The 23,869-nt window shown below is 40.9% G+C and overlaps 1 protein-coding gene across 4 annotated transcripts in view; it reads right to left on the reverse strand.

The window, feature by feature from the left end:
- The window catches only part of LOC124622133 (la-related protein 1B), a 137,746-nt gene that overhangs the window by 46,780 nt on the left and 67,097 nt on the right, over positions 1-23,869 (reverse strand). For all 4 annotated transcript variants that reach the window (XM_047147755.1, XM_047147756.1, XM_047147754.1 and 1 more), the window contains one exon: positions 12,440-12,570. In XM_047147755.1, coding sequence (XP_047003711.1) covers positions 12,440-12,570 — 131 coding nt within the window. The remainder of the gene's footprint in view (positions 1-12,439; positions 12,571-23,869) is intronic.

Raw genomic sequence — 23,869 nt, forward strand, 5'->3', positions numbered from 1 at the left:
TCCGAGGCATTTTGCTCCGATTGTTGCCAGCATCATATTTAAAGTACCAGGGAAGCAGGTTGCTAGCCTTACTTGCCCCGAGTCCCATTGGGTTTTACCCCTAACGGCTGAGGGACTAACCGGTGGATTTGGTAGTCTTTGCCGTATGCACACAAAGGTGACCACGACTCAGAATATGTCCGAGATGCCCAGCCTTATTCCAAAGTAACTGGTATCCCGACTGTCGGGACCACTTACTTGGCCACTCATACGTTGCCCGTGGTTCATGAACTAGGACATGACTACAGGAACCCACACCATGAACATGTTATTGTTCTAACGAAGAATTTATCAAGATACATAAAACTGTAGGCCAACTCACATCAATTATGTCATGAATCTACAGTAAATGAAAACATGAATGTGGTGTGCTGTTAGTGCAATACAGATTATGCGATCTACCTCTTCTCATTAATCCAGAACATCTGACAGGAAAGGAAACAATGTACTGTGCTACTTTTTCAGGGCATTAACAATGAACAAAAAGACCAGTTATTTCACACAGAACAACGCAAGAGCACAATCTGCAAATGTTTCTATGACATCATTATGATATGTTTTTGACTACAGGAGCTATAGTTTTAACAATGTCATGGATGGAGTGGTTGTGTGTGTACTCTTGCAATGTCCTGTATGAAACAACTATCAATCTTTTCATTACTTGACAGTTCTCTGAGAATAGGTTGCATATTTTGTTTGTATAGCTATAAGAAGGTACAGTTTTCTGGAAAGGGGTTGTTCGACAATATGTTGGATTAAATGTACGCCAAACTAACATTTTCACATCATAGATTTGACCCTGATGTAACTAAAAAGGGCTTTCAAAACTCCAACACCAATTATTCTGTGGTTTCATGTACCTTGATAAATGCAGCCATTCTTCATTAGAAAAGAACAGCATCTCATTATCAACTTTTTAATGTAATGACTGCAATAACCAGTTGAAGTACTAATCTTAAGCAACAGAAGCTGATTGGTCAGCGGATGCATTATTGTTACTTTGTTACGTTTCAGTTTGAATCTGTGCACAGCTACTGACATGCCAGTTTGAAGTGCTGAGTAGCACAAGAATTTTGTCGGATTTACTTCTGAAGCTACTCATAACTCATTTAGGCTGAAACTGATTTATCATCTACCAGTGGCCGAGGAATGACGAAGAGCATTACCAATGATTGGAGCACTGCTCCCCAAAGCCGACACAGTGCTTGATTCATACTTGAAACAACCTGTGTTACTAACCAAATAGTAGTGATAATTACAGGGCTATTACAAATGATTGAAGCGATTTCATAAATTTACTGTAGCTCCATTCATTGACATATGGTCACGACACACTACAGATACGTAGAAAAACTCAAAGTTTTGTTCAGCTGAAGCCGCACTTCAGGTTTCTGCCGCCAGAGCGCTCGAGAGCGCAGTGACACAAAATGGCGACAGGAGCCGAGAAAGCGTATGTCGTGCTTGAAATGCACTCACATGAGTCAGTCATAACAGTGCAACGACACTTCAGAACGAAGTTCAACAAAGATCCACCAACTACTAACTCCATTCGGCGATGGTATGCGCAGTTTAAAGCTTCTGGATTCCTCTGTAAGGGGAAATCAACGGGTCGGCCTGCAGTGAGCGAAGAAACGGTTGAACGCGCGCGGGCAAGTTTCACGCGTAGCCCGCGGAAGTCGCCGAATAAAGCAAGCAGGGAGCTAAATGTACCACAGTCGACGGTTTGGAAAATCTTACGGAAAAGGCTAAAGCAGAAGCCTTACCGTTTACAATTGCTACAAGCCCTGACACCCGATGGCAAAGTCAAACGCTTTGAATTTTCGGCGCGGTTGCAACAGCTCATGGAAGAGGATGCGTTCAGTGCGAAACTTGTTTTCAGCGATGAAGCAACATTTTTTCCTAATGGTGAAGTGAACAGACACAATGTGCCAGAACTGCGAGCTCGCATCAACGATGCTTTCGAACTCATTGATGGGGACATGCAGCGCCGAGTGTGGGAGGAACTTGATTATCGGCTTGATGTCTGCCAAATCACTAAAGGGGCACATATCGAACATTTGTGAATGCCTAAAAAAACTTTGAGTATATGTGTGCAAAGCATTGTGAAAATATCTCAAATAATGAAGTTATTGTAGAGCTGTGAAATCGCTTCAATCATTTGTAATAACCCTGTATAATAATGACAACTACTTAGGTATTAGAGGAGGGCATTTATTACCACACCAAAACACTGAATAATTTAAAAATAAAGATGACAGATATGAGTATATACACAGATGTTGCAGAGCAAAATTTCATTCAAACCATGAACCAACACAAAAAGTAAAGGAGACAATATGAACTAACTAGAAAGATTGGCCAGTACGTATGTTTACAGGACCCAAGATTCAGTACTACTGACCAAGACAAACAACAGGCAACACCAGCTCTAACTTTCAGAACAATAAGTATCTTTAGAAGAAAACAAGAATTGATAATAGTAGCTTGTGCAGGTGAGGGGACGTACCACACATCTGTTAGGAGGTGGAAGAGAGTTAAAGGTGAACGAAAAGCACCAGAGAGATACTAAAAGACAGTGGATTAAAACCACCGTACCAACCACTTCAAAAATAATTGGATGGACAAAGCAAGAATCTTAGATTCTTCAAACAAAAACCCGTGCCCAGTAGTTTGAAGAAAGCACTGCTCACACCAGTTTACAAGATGAGTAGCAGAAGTGATCTAGAAAATTGCAGCCCAAAAACTTTACACCTGTTTACTGTAGAATCTTAGAACATATTCTGAGCACAAGCATATTAAGATGTCTTCAACAGAATGATACTTCCATGCCAACCAGCAAGGATTTTAAAAGCATCGATCATGCAATGCCCAACTCTCAATTTTCTCTTATGACATAATGAACGCTTTGGATCAAGGTGGTCAGGTGGATGATGTATTTCTTGCTTTCCAAAAAGCATTTGACTCAGTGCCACATCTACATTTATTGTCAAAAATATTATCATATAGTGTGTCAAGTGAGCTCTGTGGCTGTGTAGAGGATTTTTTGGTGGGGAAGACACAGCATTTTGTCTTGGATGGAGAGTCATTATCAGATGCAGAAGTAACTTTGCATATGCTCCCGGTAAGTGTGTTGTGACCCTTGCTGTTTGTGTTGTATATTAATAACCATGCAGACAATATTAATAGTACCCTCAGATTTTGTTATGTGCAACAAAATACTGCCTGAAAGAAGCTGCACAAATAATCAGTCAGGTTATGATAAGATTTCAAAGTGGAGTAAAGATTGGTAAGTTTCTTTAAATGTTCAGAATTGTAAAATTGTGCACTTCACAAAACAGAAAGAACACTATGTCCTTTGAGTGTAATATCAATGAGTCACGCAGCTGAGATCATCAAAGTCATACAAATAACTGGGTGTAACACTTTGTACGGATATGAATTGGAATGTTCACATAGGCTTAGTCCTGGGTAAGCAGATGGCAGACTTTGGTTTATTGGTATAATACTGGTGAAATGTAATCTGTCTACAGGAGATTACTTACAAACAACTCTTGAGACCCATCCTAGAATATTGCTATGTGTGGGACCTGTACTATATAGGACTTATGGGGGATATTGAATGTACACAGAGAAGGGCAACCTAAATGGTCTCAAGTGTGTTTCACCAGTGGAAGAGTGTCAAAGAGATGCTAAAGAAACAGAACTGGCAGACTCTTGAAGACAGATGTAAACTATCCCCAGAAAGCCTACTTATGAAGATTCAAGAAACAGCTTTAAATGATAACTCTAGGAATACAATGAATCTACTATGTGTCACTCACATGCGGATTGTGAAGATTAAATTAAATACAACCTGCACAGAGGCATTTACACAATCATTCTTCCTGTGCTCCATACGCAAATGGAATGGGAAGAAACCCTAATAACTGGTACAATGGTACGTACCCTGTCCCATGCATTTCACACTAGTTTGCCAAGTATGGGCGTACAAGCAAAGCTGTATTAGAATGAGCAGGAACATTTGGAAAAATATTACGATTAAAGAATGTTAAATAAAATGCAATCATGGAAATTTCGAAGTTATCAGGGATAAAAAATGGAAAACAAAAGGTTATCTTTAACTTGTACAGAAAACAGACTGCAGTTATAAGAGCCTACGGAATGTAAGGAAAGCAGTACATGACAAGGGTTTGAGACACAGATGTAGTGTTTCTCTGATGATATTCAATCCGTATATTCGGAAGCAGTAAAGGAAAAAAAAGTAGAAAAATTTGGAAATGGGATTACAGCTACAAGAGAAAAATGAAAATGTTAGGAATTGCCAATGACATTTTAATTCTGTCAGAGATGGCAAAAGTCAAATGGAAAGGATAATTCCTTGAAAACAAGTTACAATATGATAAACTACAAAAAGAAAACAAGGGTGATGAAAGAATTAAATTATAAAATACAGTATAAGTAGTATAAATGATTATCTATTTTGGTAGCGATACAGCTGACAACAGCGGGTCATAAACTGCAAACTGACAAAAATCTCAAAAAGCAATCAATATTAACATTAAATATCAATTTAAGTGGTACAAAATAATTATATGGAACCTTATATGGAACTGAAATCTTACTTCACTTATTAATGGAGGGAAGTGTGGGGCAGTGAAAATTGTAGACAGTGACCACGGCTTGACTACAGTAATCAGGCTCAAGTTTATGTAGTTTGCAATAGTTATGCAAATGATTAACAGACTTGCACAGAAGAGACCAGAACTGGAACTCTGCAAAAAAAATCAAGTTTGGCAAGCCATTGGCCCTGACCTAGTAAGACCTAAGATTTTTTAATTTGGCTCCTGGACAAGTTTTTATGCACGAGATACAAACAACACAAACAATCAAAAAATAATGCTCCCCACGCTTACTATGAAATTTCCCTCTAAAACTTTTATAGAATAGGTAGCAAGTATAACGTAATGTGAAAATGAACATTTGTCAATGTACTGTTTGTCTCCTTGCCTGAAAATTAGCTACAAATTTTGCCTACTGGTGGCACCACCTATCATAAAACACCACTGACTTCTGGGCTCGAAATTCATCTAAATGGCTCATCATCAAAGAGTTGATTTTTAAATGAGAGTCAAATGCTCTGTGATTTAAGAAACTCATCGTACATTATCACACATAGCTCCGTTGTAACTGCCAGGATGGCACTTTGATAGTAACGCTTTTCAAACCACCATTTGGAATATTTTCCCGTGACCTGTTAGGCGTCACCGCGCTTGCGGTGGAGTACCAGTACTGTATTATCTCATGTTTGGTTCTTTATTACAGCATAATGCCATACATGCTACAAGTTGAAAAGGTGCACTTGAAATGCAGTGAACGGTGTGTGGAATTGAACACTTCATTTCAAATATAATCTGCCTCGGCAGAAAAGATTAATAAAAGAAAATTTCTTTAGCAAATTGACAAAAATAACTTCATTGTTTTGCAAGGCAATTAACACTTGACTGTCAGAAAGATGGAAATAAAATAAAATCTGCAACTAATAACACATTTTAGCCTGCTGTAATTATGTGAATATATTTTAATTCACTTGATAGCTCCTGGCCACGGAAATCTGTTTTGTTTTCATTTGACGTGAGAGCAGTAAACGAAGAGGAAACAGCAAAACCATTGTATGTAAACACGGGTCACGTGGAGACTAATCTACCTCCCCACTCTAACTCAGACTGCTCTGCACATCAGCACCCGATCTACGATATTTCCGAGCCGGGGCAATACCCCGCCACTCGCTCATGCGTTTGAGATAGGAAGTCAAAAATGTTCATTTTGTAGCACACATCTTTCTGAAGAGTCTGATGCATAAAACATATGTGTTCGAGGAAATGTAAGACATGTTATTTGGTCTTAAGTGTGCCAAAGGGCAGTGCCTCGCCTCCTCACACAGCATTCTTCTATCACACGTCACTGTACTTCGCCCTGTGGAACTGAAACGTGTATATTTTGTAATGAATGCAATCATACCATAATCAGGACAGTGGAAATTAAAATGTCGTGTGGTGCCTCTCCTACTTACAATCGGCCGGTATGACATCCTGCTCCCCCCCCCCCCTTTTTTTAAAAAAAAAAAACTCAGAAAATTTGCACTCTTTATGCCATATCAGCTAACAACTTGCTGCTTTATGTGACATAAAATTAAATATAGGATACATAAACCCAGTAAAGACATGAGACAAGCAAGACAATACACATTTCTTCAATCCTTAGCTCCTAGAATTTTTTCCCTCTAATCCTGCTACAGCTTTACATGGCGTGCTTTACTTTCTGCGAAAGAATCTATTACCCCATCAAAGTTCGTCAAATGTTTTGCTACATGAAAAGTCAAAATGTCATTGACTAATACTGAAAAAGCTGTTAATGCAAATAGGACCCAAGACTGGTGTGGTTTCCCGACCTGGTTACGTCTATTTTGTCACTGTCTGCTAGATAAAACAAAATAGGCCTTTCTAATACTTCAACAATTGTAACACACACCAAATGAATGAGACTGTTTTGGCACAAATGGTCTTTTTTGTAACGAGAGAATATAATTCACAAAGTACCAATATCAAACGCCTATTAGGCCTACTACAAGCAAAAAGCTTTACGATAGGAAATAGTTTCACACTTCATTCATATGCTCCAGTTTCTCAAGTATGAGATCGAAAAGTAGTAGTACGAAATTTTTATACAAACTTGGAATTGTCATATTGTTCCATAATTTGTGTGATGTCCCCGTTTCTTCTCCTTCCTCGTTATAACAAACAATCTTGATATCGCTAGTTCTGTAACTATTCCTGCCAATGTCAAAGCTTATTTGCAGATTAACACCACTAACTCTGCCACAATCACCAGTTTAGTTATCCCACGATTATTCTCCAGTCAGGCGTTGCTACACGTTCGTACAACATGTTTTCCGCGCTTCTTCCAGAATAGAACTTAAAGCGGCTGCTAGCCAGGGACGGTGCAACTGACCTTTACTAGTACAGCAATCGGCCAAAAATTTTCTGTCAAAATTTCACTTTCTTGGATACACCGAGAAGATAATATGTAATCTTTCTTACCTGTTATTCGTTTGTTTCCTCTCCGGTTGTCTGAATTTATGGATTTAGCTAGTAATATCAATGCTCATCATTTGCAAATGCAATCAACCACACAATCAGACAGTGGTTGGCATTCATCCGTTCGGCCTTACTCCGCTCAGCTCGTATAGCCCCTTTTGTCTGTATGAAAGTTTGTTTCTACATGTGACAAGGATTCCCCTGACAGAGACATCTTGTACACTATGCACGCATTTACAAATCAACTTACGATTCATTCAGAAATCAACTTAGAAGGTGTTCAAAAATGTTCAAAAACCGACAGAGATGCGTTTCAAAGTCACATGAATAATTGATAGACTAACGTGCGCCGGATGCTAGTTGCTTCGCGAAACAAGGTTTTCCCCCCTCAAGCGTATGAATTTGCCCCCCACCCCCCTCCTTGATCTGGGCCTGCTGGATGCTAGTCGTTTCGTGAAACAAGGTTTTTTTTCCCCTCAAGAGTATGAATTTGCCCCCCACCCCCCTCCTAGGTCTGGGCCTGCTGCACATGCAAGAATGTGGCAGCTTGGGCGCTCCAGTAAAATTTTTCCCGGTAGCATCTAGCTGCTTGCTGATACAGCTTACACAGCCAACAGCCACATTTCTGTAGCCAGAAGCGGGAGAAGGTACTACTCAAATGCGCATGCACGATCCCGCTCATAACTGCTAAAACGAATCTAATGTAAACAGTTGCAATGTCACGCTCATCGGAGGCAATTTATTGTTACGGAACATTGCATAGTTTTCCTAACGCCTTTGACACATTCTGCTGTTGGCAAACGCTTGTATGAGCACTGTGTTTTGTTGCTGTATATGGCGCATTTCCTTTGCAATTTAAGTTTTATTTTCATTTTTTTCTCTCGTTTGTGTTTTATTGCTGCAGTATTATTCTGCAGTAGCGGGATACAGTAATATCCTTTGTTAGAGTATCGGTTCTTACCAGTCAAAATTACAAAAATTTAACTGAAAACAAAAACAATGAAAAATTCCCGGAATTCTAAAAAATTTCCTGGTTTTTCCCGGTTTTCTCCTGGATGAAAAAATTCCTGGGTTTTTCCGAAAACAGCTTATACAAAGTTAGGTGAAAGGTTATACATTATTTTTATTTACAACAGACAATGTACGTTGACCCAACCTTTTTAATCTTTCCTAGTCCATCCCTATCTCCTCCCTGATGAAGGAACTATAAATCACTAGAACTAGTATTGCAAATTTACTTTTATATATGTACATAACAATGAAAAGTCCAGGATAAAATAACAACAGTATGGCAAGGAAAGACTACAACTCACTACACAGAGGAGTTAACTGAGTTGCAGACAGGTACAACAAAAAGAATAATAAACATATTTGAGCATGTGTCATTTGAAAGGCAAAAATAAAACATATGAAAGCATAGAATGAAAAGGACAAACACTGAGTAATGTAATTTCTCCTGAAGGGTAGTATTGATCAGTAATTCTGTACTTGCCCCTGAGCAATTTGAAAGTAATGTTTGATGCTTATCAAAAAAGAAATGGACCTGATTATGTAAGTCACAAGATCCAAATTGATGTGAGAGAATAGGAGTAGCAGGGTCACATTCAAAGAAGGGGGGGGGTCAAATTATTGCACCTTAAGTGAAGTGACACCAACATGAAAACAGGTTTGCTGACAGAAATAAATGCATGTCCTTCAGTGGTAGTGAAAAGTCACATGTCAATGGTCAGATACATGGGCAAAGATGGGCAAGATTTGGTACAATTGATGTGTTTGTTACTTGAAGAGGATAGATAGTAACATAGTGAATCCATCTGCAGAAAAGTTGTAATTCACTAATTCTGTGACAGGCACACAGACAATACACTGACAAATGATCTGTGCCTTTACTATTTTCTCAAAATATGGGAAAAATAGTTGTGACAACATTTTTCAGCCTGTCTGAGTAAAGCTTATGCTATGGGTGTTGTGTTATGTTCTTCATTACATTATTTTTGTGTTCTGCACACAATATTGTCTAATGAAGGCAAACAGCAGGTTTATGGAAAGGGTAAATTACTAATCACCTTACAGAGGATGAGGTGGTCACACACACAGGCACAGTTCAAGTCTCATAAATATTATTTGGATAGTGCGCGCGCACCACAAGGCCTTTTCTGGCCAGAGACAGTGGTGTGTGTGTGTGTGTGTGTGTGTGTGTGTGGAGAAAATATGATGTTGACCGTCGAGTAGTGTACAAATATTAAGTGGTTAAGTTTCTTGATGCCAGGGCATTCTACTCAGCGGCTTTGAACCGGTAAACGAGTAAACGTTGTTAACAAGTTGTACCGTATCTCCTGCCGCTGCCAAGCTCTAATGGCGCGGTGGCTGATGGGCGTAACTAGGTTTGTTCAAATGAAGATATCACGACTAATCACAATCATTTCCAAACTGTCTCTACTGGGCAAATGCAGATTCGTGATTGTTGTGATCATTGTGACACCTTTGTCAAACCACATTTAGCGTGTTTTGGTGTATGGCCATGTGGAGTGCTAGTTGACACCATCATTCAGTTTGCATTGCTCAAACGTTTTTAGTGTAAGCACAGCGCAGGTTACGTATTGTATACATGCTGAGCAAAACGTGTTTCGAGAATTTATTGTCATTGTCAAGTGCAGTATTTACGTATGTATATTTTGTGATGTTACACAAACAAACAGTGTGGGTGATAGTTTGAGAGTGCGTGTATACTTCCCAGACAGTTATCAGTTCCAGTTACATCAGCAGTTTTTATTATATAATAAACCTTCATCAGATAGTGAAGAAGTTCCTGACCAGTCTTTTGATGCCTGTTACGTACATGTATTATACATAAAGTGCAAGGGGGTATCCTATATATAACTTTTACAGCGTACGACGTTATTTCCCACATTTTACATTTTCCCGTAGTCTACACCATTTTTTTTTTTTAAGTCCCTTGAAAAGTGTAAAAGTGGGGATTCACTGTAATTTGTTTATAGCCATTTGCTCTGATAACTTTCGTTATGATGATGATTAATTAAATTTTAGACAAAATGAAGGTCACATGATACACCACATCAATTCTATTATGGGTTGATCTTCCTTCATAAGCTTTTTCTAGTTACTGGTGAGGCTGTACAAAGTGGTACTGGTAAACAGCATTAAGTGTTTTCTGCACTGCAGACACTCACTTAACTAAGTAACACTGGGTGGTGCTATATGGCAGTATCCCAGAATGTAACCAACATGCACAGAAAGCCAACTCATCCCTTGAGCACAGGATGCTCCGACTAGTCACCACACACACACATACATACATACAAGTAGAACACTGTAGCTCAGGTTTATAATTCATATTCATTTTAAATTTATATAACAAGAATGGAAAAAACTTCATACATACAAATTTTGTTGACCTATCTATTTCCGCAAAGTTATCAAGTGACACAATATGTAATCAATTTCTACCTTGTAAAATTACCTTCATGCATCAGTAGTTATTTACTTTTAAATTAAAGAATAATGCAAGTTAGAAAAGTATACAACCTTTGTTTAATTTTCAGACAACTGTGAACTAATTTCAGACAAATGTGAACTTACTTTTGGGTGTGTGCACACACACGCGCACGCACGCATGCACGCACACACACACACACACACACACACACACACACACACAGAGGCAGGCAAAGAGAGAATTACACATATAAAATATTTAAAAAAATGTACTTTTGAACCAATTTCTGTTCAGTCATCTCACAATTTTAAAGTGCACTGTTTCAGTAGTAAACATGATTAAGCTGATCTATTTCTGAAGATTATACCAGGTGTACCGGTATTAAATGAACGTTAAGATACAAATGTGTCGATAGGGGACATTTGTTGTGAATGAGCCTTAATTTTTTTTTGTTTGGTTGGTATGATATCTGTCAAAGATATTTAGCATACATCAAGTCATGGAACAAACAACATCATATGTTTTCATCGTGTTAACAATGTCGAATTTTGTACCAGAGAGTGACGATTTGCGGAAAGCATTAAATTTTTGTTTTCGTTTGAAAAATAGTGCTGCAGAGTCACATCGAATGCTTGTCGAGGCATATGGTAATCATGCTCTATCAGAAGCAACATGCAAAAGATGATTTCAACAGTTCAGAAATAATGATTTCGATGTAAGAAATGAAGAACGTGGAAGACCACCAATAAAGTTCGAAGACGCCAAATTGCAAGCAATATTGGACGAAGATGATACTCTGAGTCAGAAGCAAATGGCAGCAATGCCAAATGTTGCACAACAAACAATTTATGACCATTTGAAAGCTATGGGAAAGGTCCAAAAGTGTGGAAAATGGGTGCCACATGTATTGAATGAAAGACAGATGGAAAACCGAAAAACCATTTGTAAATTTTGCTTCAAAGACATGAAAGAAAATCAATTTTGCATCGAATTGTTACTGGCGATGATTACTGGATTTATTTTAAGAATCCTAAATGAGAAAAATCATAGGTTAATCCGGGACAACCATCAACATTGATGCAAAACCAGATCGATTCGGTAAGAACACAATGCTCTGTGTTTGGTGGGATCAGAAAGGTGTGGTGTATCATGAGCTTCTAAAACCCGATGAAACTGTGAAAACTAATTGCTGCAGACAACAAATGATCAATTTGAACAATGCATTGATCGAAAAAAAGACCACAATGGGTCAGAAGACATGGCAAAGTAATTTTTTTACACGACAATGCACCTGCACACAAAGCAAAACTGGTTCAGGATACAATCAAAACACTTGGCTGGGAGCTGCTACCCCACCCCGCCGTATTCACCAGACTTGGCCCCTTCCAACTACCATTTGTTTTCATCAATGGGGACACACACTGGCTGAGGAACACTGATTCCTACAAAGAAGTCGAAAATTGGGTGTCTGGTTTGCTTCAGAAGACAAACATTTCTTTTGGCATGGTGTCCACAAATTGCCAGAAAGCTAGTCAAAATGTATAGAAAACAATGGTCAGTACTTTGAATAAAATGTTTTTACTTTCCAATTCAAAATTAGTGTTTCATTTACACACACACACACACACACACACACACACACACACACACACACACACAAAACGCTCATTTCATACCAGTACACCTGGTATAGTATTTAGAAAGTGTTCAATGAAATCCCCTTAGATTTTTCGATCGATAAAAGTTCCAAAACTTTTTCTTTCAATTTGTACAATCAAGTGCCTGGAAATCTTAATTCTGACCATGTTCACAGCAAGTAGTAATTACCTTCCACCAAAAATGTACTTACATTTGTTTCCTGATATACTCCTTCAAGGTGATGTCATCCAAATGCATGTAACTGTTGTTTCCATAATAAAATGTACCCATATATGGTGTCATAAAACCAGATGCATCACCATTCATACCATAATTGTTAACCTAGAACACACAAGCATTATTTATTAGTAGAAGATTCAGTGATGCCCATCAAAATTTCACAGAAATCAGCTGAAATAATATCTAGTAAATCACATCACAATGACATACCAGAAGCTAAGGAGTAAGGGCTCACTCTAGCGGTTCTTTTATGAGTTGATATAGCACAAAACAAGCTCTGAGCTACATTAGTTATGTCAGAAAAATATAAGACACACTAGACTCTTGCTAATCTGACCATTCCTTGCACATATGGATTAGCGGAAGTATCAGATTATTAAGCACCTGAAATTTACCGTAAACACACAGGGATTATACGGGATGTTCAAAAAGTCTCTCCGCAGTGCTGTATGATTATTAGCAGCATGTGCCGTACGATTATTAGCCGCGTGTGCTGTATGGTTGCTCGCCTGCCTGAGTTACTTCCCTTCAAGTGGACTCTCCCAACATTCCACTGTTTCGTTTATCTCAGCCAGCGTCAGTAGTATCGTTGGTGTGTGTCGATACGTGTTGATGTGAAAATTGAAGTTAGTTCCTTTGTTCATCTGTTTAGTTTTTGTCAGTGTTAAAATGCTAACTATTGAAGAATGTGTGTTTTTAGTCGAACAATTGTTCAAAGCCAGCGGTAAATACACAGTTTCAGTTTGTCAAACATTTAATTCAGTTTTCCCGGAGACAACACTCCCCACATCGCGGTACTGTGAGAGATTTGGTTAACAAATTTCGAAGTAAGGGTCCAGTGACAGACGCACCGAGAAGTGATTGTCCTAGCGTTTTGTCTCAGAGTAAACTACTTGACATTTTCGATAGAATGCCCATGAGTCCAAACAAGTCAGTAAGAAAACTTGCCCAGGAAGTTGATGTTAGTGTCGGAATGGCCCACACAGCTGTAAGGAAAAAACTAAAACTTTTCCCATACAAAGTGACAGTCATCCAAGAACTGAAAGATACTGATCATGACAAGAGACTGCATCATTGTCAATGGTTCAAAAATTTCGTTCAACAAAAAGGAAGGGATATTCTTAATGAAATGTTTTTCACTGATGAGGTGTGGTTTCATTTATCCGGGTACATGAACTCGCAAAATTTTCGTATGTGGAGTGCTGCAAATCCATTGCGTATTCATGAGGAACCACTTCTTTCCGTGAAAATAGGAGTTTGGATTGCAATTTCTAGACATCGGATTGTGGATCCCATCTTTTTCTACGAAACAATAACACACAACGATACCGCAGTGATATTCTGTACCCATTTATAGGAGAACTTGTGCTAAGTGAAATACTGAACAGTTATTTTCAACGAGATGGTGCAACCGCGCATACAGCTCACATTTCAATGTCACTGCTTGCTGATGTTTTTGGTGATTGCATAATTTCACAGGGAATTTGGCCTCGACAATCGCCTGACCTAACAATGCTTGACTTTTTCTTCTGGGGTGCAGCGAAAGCAACTGTCTATAAAAACCGTCCAAAATCCATTGATGAAGTGAAAACTGCAATATTCACTTTCACTGCTCCTGTTACAGAATAAATGTTACAGCTTGTGTTTGTAAACATGATTAGATGAATTGAATTGTGTATTCAACAATAGGGGGGACACTTTCAACATTTAATGTGAAAATTTGTAAGTAAAAATGAATATTCAGTAAATTGATAACTTTTATTTCACTGAGTTACATTTCAGTATATTCACTGCGGTTTACGGCACACGCGGCTAACAATCATACGGCACTGCGGAGAGACTTTTTGAACACCCCGTACTTTATTAACTCAACAGACATATACACTTTCACAGAAAACTTGGTCCTTGAATGGGTACATATATACAGCAGTATCACTCACTATGAAACATGCCCACATTTTTAGCTGTCACATTGATAGGTGAAGGTAGTACGCTTTAATAGTAAATTGATTTACTAGCATTACATTGGTACAGCAGGTTTCTGATTGTTGCATAATGTACTCCAGGAAGATGTCTACAGCTTTAACATCAGGAGTGAGAGAGATTTCTTCAAGTTCTCTCACGTACTCTTCCTCATCACTTATCATAACTTTCCTGTGCACTTTTGATTATCTCTCTATCTACTCAAGTCTTGTAGTAAGTAACTGCTCTGCGAAGAACCTCAGTTCAACGTAACTCTAATTTTGAGTTTCTGTTTGAGGTCTGGCGTAACTTGTCTCCTTTTAGTAGCCTCTATTTCGAAATAAGACAGCATTGTTTAGCAATGTAATTATCTAACAACATAACTGAACATGAAAATTCACTACTGTATGCATCACTGTTGCTTGATCAGTTAGAGGCTGGATGTGTGCCGGGTTACTGACAGTGTACTGTGTTTATTTTGTATGCACAGTGTACGTCATAATTACTATTCAAAAAACAAAGATGATGCGACCCACCAAACAAAAGCGCTGGCAGGTCGACAGACAGTCGACCCACAAACAAACACAAACACACACACAAAATTCTAGCTTTCGCAACCAACGGTTGCTTCGTCAGGAACACTCTTTCCTCACGAAGCAACCGTTGGTTGCGAAAGCTAGAATTTTGTGTGTGTGTTTGTTTGTGTGTCTGTCGACAGGCCAGCGCTTTCGTTTGGTGGGTCACATCATCTTTGTTTTTGGATATAATTACTATTCACATAGATATAAAGTAAATAACAAATAAATCATGAAAAACAAATCTTTAAGGGAAACATCAGCCAAAATCACAGACAGAAATAACATTAGAAAAGAGAATATTAAACACACACGTCACAATTAAACTGTCAACAAGAGTAAGGAAGTTTTTTGTAAAATCAAATAATGGAAAATCCAGGATGGAATGTAACAATACCAGAGAAGGATAGTTTCTACTCACCATATAGCGGAGATGCTGAGTTGCGATAGGCACAACAAAAAGATTCACACACACAACTTGCACACACCTCTGCAGTCTCAGAGCTGAAACTACACTGCGGGCAGCAGCACCAGTGCATGATGGGAGTGGTGACTGGGTGGGGGTAAGGAGGCTGCAGCGGGGACGGGGAGGGATAGTATGGTGGGAGGGGCAGACAGTGAAGTGTTGCAGTTTAGACAGAGGACAGGAGAGAAGATGCGGAGGGGGGAGGGGGGTAAGTAACGGAATGGAGAGAAATAAAAAGACTGGGTGTGGCGGTGAAATGACAGCTGTGTAGTGCTGGCATGGGAACAGGGAGGGGGCTGGATGGGTGAGGACAGTGACTAATGAAGGTTGAGGCCAGCAGGGTTATGGGAACGTAGGATGTATTGCAGGGAAAGTTCCCACCTGCGCAGTTCAGAAAAGCTGATGTTGGTGGGAAGGATCCACATGGTACAAGCTGTGAAGCTGTCATTGAGATGAAGGATATCACATTTGGCAGCACATTCAGACACAGGGTGGTCCACTTGTTTTTTGATCACAGTTTGTCGGTGGCCATTCACGCGGACAGACAGCTTATTGGTTGTCATGCCTACATATAATGCAGCATGGAGGTTGCAGCTTAGCTTGTAAATCACATGACTGGTTTCACAGGTAGCCCTCCCTTTGATAGGATAGGTGATGTCAGTGACCGGACTGGAGTAGGTGGTAGTAGGAGGATGTATGGGACAGGTCTTGCATCTAGGTCTGTTACAGGGGTATGAGCCATGAGGTAAGGGATTGGGAGCAGGGGTTGTGTAAGGATGGACGAGTATATATTGTAGGTTCGGTGGGTGGCGGAATACCACGGTAGGAGAGGTGGGAAGGATAGTGGGCAGGACATTTCTCATTTCAGGGCATGACGAGAGGTAATTGAAACCCTGGTAGGGAATGTAATACAGTTGCTCCTGTCCCAGATGGTACTGAGTTATGAGGGGAATGCTCCTCTGTGGCCGGACTGTGGGACATTGGGAGGTGGTGGGAGACTGGAAAGATAAGGAAGGGGGATTTGTTTTTGTACAAGAATGGGAGGATAATTACGGTCAGTGAAAGCTTCAGCGAGACCATTGGTATATTTTGAGAGGGACTTCTTCCCCCTTTGTGCATCCATTTCATCCTTTACCTACATTTCTCACGTATTTGGGTGTATTTTTGCGTAATTTTTTGGACGTATTTCTACTTTGTTATGTAATTTTTTGCACCACCATGGATCTTTGCTCCTTCCATCTGCGTCAATACAGACAAGTTTCCTTGTCCCTAGCCAGATCCCAGTCCCACATACTGTTCCTGCGTTTTTGCTTGGCTAATGAAATCTCCCATAATGGCATTACCATCTAATTACCCATCTCTGGTTGCCACCACTCCTTCCACAATGACCTTCACCTGTTCAGATTCCGTCAATCCTTATCCCTCACCAACGTAGTCCTGCAAAACCATATTAACCAAGCCCAATCCTCCTTCCAGTACCTTCCCTCCATCTGCAAAGTTCTCCTGCTATGTAATCCCAAATTCCTGGAACCCATAACACATACTGAAACTCTTGCACTGCAGGAACTTGAGCAACATGCACAACACCACCTCAAAAAGCTCTCCATCCTACTCACTTCCTACTCCCACCTCGGAGTACCACTGTCCACCACTTCTACAACAACCTCCAAACCTCCCCCACTCCCCCTCATAGCTGACAAACCCTGTCTTACAGACCTACTACACTAGCCCCATCCTCCCAAACTCCCTCCCACCACCACCACCCAACCCAGAACCTAAACAGACCTGCAACACAGTTATGAACCTTTCCTCCAGAAGCCTTAGTCCCACAGAAATATCAGTCCTTTCCAAAGGTCTCACCTTTTGCCCCACTCCCAAATTCAACCATGCACGACTAGGTAAAGACCTCCTGTCCTCCTCCCGGTCCCTACAGTGAAACACTTTTTCGCCACCAACCTGACCAATCAGACTCAACCTACGACCAATATTGAACCCTGTCTAACTCAGTTCACTCCTCTACCTAACCGTGATCCACCCACACTGCTTTCAACCCCCCCCCCCCCCCCCGTTAACTTTCCAGAATTTCTTGTACTTGAACCTTGCCTCAGCATCATTCCCCAAATCCCTCAACACGCAAACTAACCTTACATCCGCAGAAAGAACTGCAGTCCTCCAACTAAAAACTGATCCCGACCTTATAATCCTGCCTGCTGAGAAAGGCTCCATCACCGTTGTTATGAACCGCAAGGATTATGTGGCAGAAGGACTCCGTCAGCTGTCAGATACTTCCACATACAAACCATGCCACAATGATCCCATTCCAGTAATCCAGCAGGATCTCCAGTCACTACTCAAATCCTTAGGCCCATCCCAGAACCTCTCCCCAAACTCCCACCTTCTACACACTTTCTCAAGTCCAAAAACCCAACCACCCAGGATGCCCCATAGCGGCCAGTTACTGTGCCCCCACTGAGAGAATCTCTGCTCTCGTAGATCAACACCTTCAACCTGTTACCCGGAACCTATGCTCCTATATAAAAGATACTAACCATTTTCTTGACCCACCCTCCACAGTTCCTGTTCCTTTACCACAGGGTGCCCTGCTCAACACTGTTGATGCCACCTCCCTGTACAGTAACATTCCTAATGCCCATGGCCTTACTGCTATCGAACACTACCATTCCAGATGCCCTATGGATTCCAAACCAACAACCTCCTTCCTAGTCTCCATGGCTAACTACATCCTCACCCACAATTACTTCTCCTTTTAAGGAATTACCTACAAACAAATCTGTGGTACGGCTATGGGCACCCGCACGCCACCATCCTACACTAACCTATTCATGGGCCATCTAGAGGAATTCTTCCTAAAAACCCAGAATCCTAAGCCCCTCACCTGGTTCAGATTCATTGATGACATCTTTGCTATCTGGATTGAAGGTGAGGACACCTTATTCACATTCCTCCAGAACCTCAACAACTTCTCTCCCATTTGCTTCACCTGGTCCTACTCAACCCAACAAGCCACCTTCCTAGATGTTGACCTTCACCCCAGAGATGGCTACATCAGTACCTCCGTCCATATCAAACCTGTTAACAACCAGCAATACCTCCACTTTGACAGCTGCCACCTATTCCATACCAAGAGGTCCCTTCCGTACAGCCTAGCCACCCGCGGTCGTCGCATCTGCAGTGACAAGCAGTCCCTTTCAAATTATACCAGGGGTCTCACTGAAGCCTTCACGGACCGTCATTATCCTCCCATCATTGTACAAAAACAAATCTCCCGTGCCTTACCTTTCCAGTCTCCCACCACCTCCCAACGCCCCACAGTCCGGCCACAGAGGAGCATTCCCCTCTTAACTCAGTACCATCCGGGACTGGAGCAACTTAATTACATTCTCTGCCAGGGTTTCGATTACCTCTCGTCGTGCCCTGAAATGAGAAATGTCCTGTCCACTATCCTTCCCACCCCTCCTACCGTGGTATTCCGCCACCCACTGAACCTACACTATATACTCGTCCATCCTTACACAACCCCTGCTCCCAATCCTTTACCTCATGGCTCATACTCCTATAACAGACCTAGATGCAAGACCTGTCCCATACATCCTCCTACCACTACCTACTCCAGTCCAGTCACTAACATCACCTATCCCATCAAAGGCAGGGCTACCTGTGAAACCAGTCATGTGATTTACAAGCTAAGCTGCAACCACTGTGCTGCATTATATGTAGGCATGACAACCAACAAGCTGTCTGTCCACGTGAATGGCCACCGACAAATGTGATCAAAAAACAAGTGGACCACCCTGTGTCTGAATGCGCTGCCAAATGTGATATTCTTCGTCTCAATGACAGCTTCACAGCCTGTACCATATGGATCCTTCCCACCAACACCAGCTTTTCTGAATTGCGCAGGTGGGAACTTTCCCTGCAGTACATCCTACGTTATCATAACCCTGCTGGCCTCAATCTTCGTTAGTCACTGTCCTCACCCATCCAGCCCCTTCCCTGTTCCAATTCCAGCACTACACAGCCGTCATTTCACCGCCACACCCAGTCTTTTTATTTCTCTCCATTCCGTTACTCACCCCCTCCCCCCTCCGCATCTTCTCTCCTGCCCTCTGTCTAAACTGCAACACTTCACTGTCTGCCACTCCCACCATACTATCCCTCCCCGTCCTCGCCACAGCCTCCTCCTTACCCCCACCCTGTCGGTACTCCCATCATGCACTGGTGCTGCTGCTCGCAGTGTGGTTTCAGCTCTGAGACTGCAGATGTGTGTGCAAGTTGTGTGTGTGTGTGTGTGTGTGTGTGTACTGCTGACAAAGGCCTTTATGGCCGAAAGCTATAATTGCGTGAATCTTTTTGTTGTGCCTATCGAAACTCAGCATCTCCGCTTTTTTGTGAAATGTATTATATGTTTGTTTTTCCTTTGTCACAACTTACATTGATTGTTTTTTAATGGGTAATAATTTTTATTCATGACAAGTGCATCCCACTTCCAACAAACTCCTTAAATATGGAAACATCTTGGGGAAACTTAAGTAAAAAATTTTTCTTTGTTTAAGGGGGGGGAACACACACACACACACACACACACACACACACACACACACACACACAAAACATGGAGCTACCATTTCAACATATATTTTGAGTGTTCCTCCTTTACTTATATGTTAACATAACAGCTTAGCTACACACTGCAGTGACGTCTGCCCAAAATTATTTAACATTTTACAGCAACACTGGAATAACCACAACTTTTACCAATTTTCTTTAATTATCCAGAATGGCTTTACCAAAAAGGCTTACGTTAACAGAAGTTCAATACCTTATATTCAAACACTGGAAAATACTAGATGAAATAACAAGAATATGAAAGGGTGGATGCTCCTCAAAACATGCAGGAGGCACTGAGAGGCAGACAGGCACAATGAAAGAGACCTCTTTCAAAAATTCAGCAATCAGACTATCTCCATTAGGCATATACCGCCCCCCCCCCCCCCAACAAACACACATATTCATATATGCACAACTCACACGGCCACTGTTGTCTACAGACAATCAGGTTTGACTGCAACTGTGTCTGAGGTAAGCAAAGCAGAAATCTTTATGGGGGTACAAAGAGATGTATAGCAGGGAGAGATGCAGGAGACCATGCCAGTGCTGTCCAAGCAAGCATGTAGAAACATGGAGGGGAAGAGAGAATAGTGGGCCTCTAGGTTCACCATCGGGAGGGGTCTGCTTGGTGGTGGTGGGGGGGAAATGGAACAGAGCCAAGCGCAAAAGGAAAAAGCACTAACTAGATGATTCGGTAGGATTGAAAGCGTGGGCAGTACTGGAATGAGAGCAGGGAAGGGATAGGTGGAGAACAGACTAGAGTGCACACCATCTAACTTGATGGGTGGCTGGAGGCTTCTGTATAGCCAGAGTAGTGGTGGGGGAAGCCTTTGGTTGCAATGTGCATTAGCTGAACTCCATTCAGCAGTTGGCTGCTGACTGGCACCCATTAATGTTACATACACGTACAAGACACTTGACAAGTGCAACAATTTATACATTTGTGAGGAAAGCTAGAGGGAAACATTCCACGTGGGAAAAATATATCTAAAAACAAAGATGATGTGACTTACCAAAGGAAAGCGCTGGCACATCGATAGACACACAAACAAACACAAACATACACACAAAATTCAAGCTTTCGCAACAAACTGTTGCCTCATCAGGAAAGAGGGAAGGAGAGGGAAAGACGAAAGACGAAAGGAAGTGGGTTTTAAGGGAGAGGGTAAGGAGTCATTCCAATCCCGGGAGCGAAAAGACTTACCTTAGGGGAAAAAAGGAGGAAAGGAGAAAAAAAAGACGGGTATACACTGGCGCGCGCGCGCACACACACACACACACACACACACACACACACACACATATTCATCCACACACATACAGACACAAGCGGATATATATATATATACACACACCTGTCCTTTTTTCCCCCCTAAGGTAAGTCTTTCCGCTCCCGGGATTGGAATGACTCCTTACCCTCTCCCTTAAAACCCACTTCCTTTTGTCTTTCCCTCTCCTTCCCCCTTTCCTGATGAGGCAACAGTTTGTTGCGAAAGCTTGAATTTTGTGTGTATGTATGTGTCTGTTTGTGTTTCTATCAACCTGCCAGCGCTTTCGTATGGTAAGTCACATCATCTTTGTTTTATATATATATATATATATATAACAATACACGGTAATAGGATGAACAGTGACAACAATAATACACACATTTGCATTGCTTGTCGTTTCTGTTGATCGATGAGTAATTGGGAAATACTGCTGCACATTTATCTATCTTTCCCAGGAAATAAGTTCATCTTGTGATGTCTTGTAAAATAAAGTTTAAAAAGGAGAAAAGAAATATAGTGAAAAAATGTTATATTTACTGACACATCCTGAACCAGCAGTGACTTTTGACCATCCTCAAACAATTTTTATAATACACACAAAATGTCTTGTAATATGTGCGATTATTGGGAGAAACCACTGTACATTTTCGAGTATTTATCTCTCCCTTTTGAACCCAAGATAAAGTTCACCTTGCAATGGCTAGCAACCTGTAGAACAATTATATATTTGGAGTTGCAGACGAATTACATGCACATTCAAAATTAAGCCTGCCTTTTTTGGAGTGAGTTAGCGAACTTCTGAGCGATATACTTTAACAGTCTCTTTTCAGCATGCACCTCAAAGAATCTTACTTCAAAAAATATAAGAAAGGTCTGTTGCACATTTAAGAAGATATTTTATGTTTCTAGACACCTCACCTACAACAATTTATAACTGTTGTTGATATTGTTTTTATTGTACAAAGTTATTACCATACATAATATAAAACAAGTTTCCACTCGCTGTTTGTTGGTGCTAGTCTTGAAGAAAGCAAGGACAGATTTTGATAACTGCCCAACACAAATTTTCAAAGGATATGTTAGAATATTTAATCACCAAAATATCGCGTGGAATGTACAAATAATTATTTTTTCAAAAGTGAAGAAAGCAGTCTGATTAGCATAAATAGAAAAGAAATTTTATGTAATGAAATTTTCACTCTGCAGCGGAGTGTGCGCTGATGTGAAACTTCCTGGCAGATTAAAACTATGTATAGGACCAAGACTCGAACTCGGGACCTTTGCCTTTACAGCCAAGTGCTCTACCAACTGAGCTAGCCAAGAACAAAGGAACCTTTGTGTGTCCCACATCCTCACTTGCCTTCATGCATGTCAGTCTTGAATGACTCCCGTTCACGTATGTTTCATCACAATAATAAATACGAGAGTTTTCGGCTTCTTTTATCTCGTACATTTTTCTAAAGAACACCTTTCTTGTTGCTACGTCGTCACTTCTCTCCAAGAGCAGTTTTCTTCTATTATTGGCGTTTCTCTATTTAAATCCCATTTCCCTTAATATTCTGCACATGGTAGATTTGCTACCATTGAAACTGCCTGCTTCTTCCACGTATAAACATAGTTTAACTGCGGTAGGATATTCACCTTCATTATAAAAGTACAATATTTTGTGCTGTAACACATTCTTGCTGAAACTGTCAAACTCACTTACAAATTTCTTTCAATTTTGGCACTTACCAGGAGGCTTAACAATAGTGACCTCTTCTCTTCAGCATCTGGATCTATTGTGTGGTGTGAGCCATGGGGCAAAGTGCTAGGAAGAGATGTGAAATAGGAACAGAAAATGATAATGTGTAGGGAATTACTTTTTGACAAGTAAGTCATATTCTCATTTCAGGGCATGACGAGTATAGTCAAAACCTCGGCTGGTATTTTGATTCAGTTACTCCACTTATGGGTGTTACGGTGTTACTTAGTCATGAGAAGGGTGCTCCTACTTGGCCAGACAGTGGGTATGTGGGGGGGATGGTAGATGACAGGGGAGACAAGGCAAGGTATATCTATTTCTGGACAATGTGTGGAGGGTAATTTCGGTCATTGGTGGCCTCAATGAGACCCTTGGCATATTTGGAGAGGGTCAGCTAGTCGCTACAGATACGAAATCAAGGAAGGCGGCTTGTTGGGCTGAAGAAAACCAGCTGAAGTGTATGAGGGAGAAGATGTGGAGGTTCTGCAGAAATCTGGATGCTTCCTACATAATGAAAATTCAACCGCCCAGGACAAATTGCTGCGGCCAAGCCCTTGTGGACCAACACCTTCAACCTGTTGCTCGCAACCTACCCTCTTGTATGTAAGATGCCGACTGTTTCATCTAAGGGCTCCCTACAGTTCCTGTTTCTTTACTATCTGGTATCTTATGCCACCTCCCTGTACACCTTCCATGTCTACGTACTTCTTGCTATTTAATACTACCTTTCCCAATGCCAAACCAACTCCTGAAC

This window comes from Schistocerca americana, chromosome 7 (genome assembly GCF_021461395.2).
Source record: "Schistocerca americana isolate TAMUIC-IGC-003095 chromosome 7, iqSchAmer2.1, whole genome shotgun sequence".
NCBI lineage: Eukaryota > Metazoa > Arthropoda > Insecta > Orthoptera > Acrididae > Schistocerca > Schistocerca americana.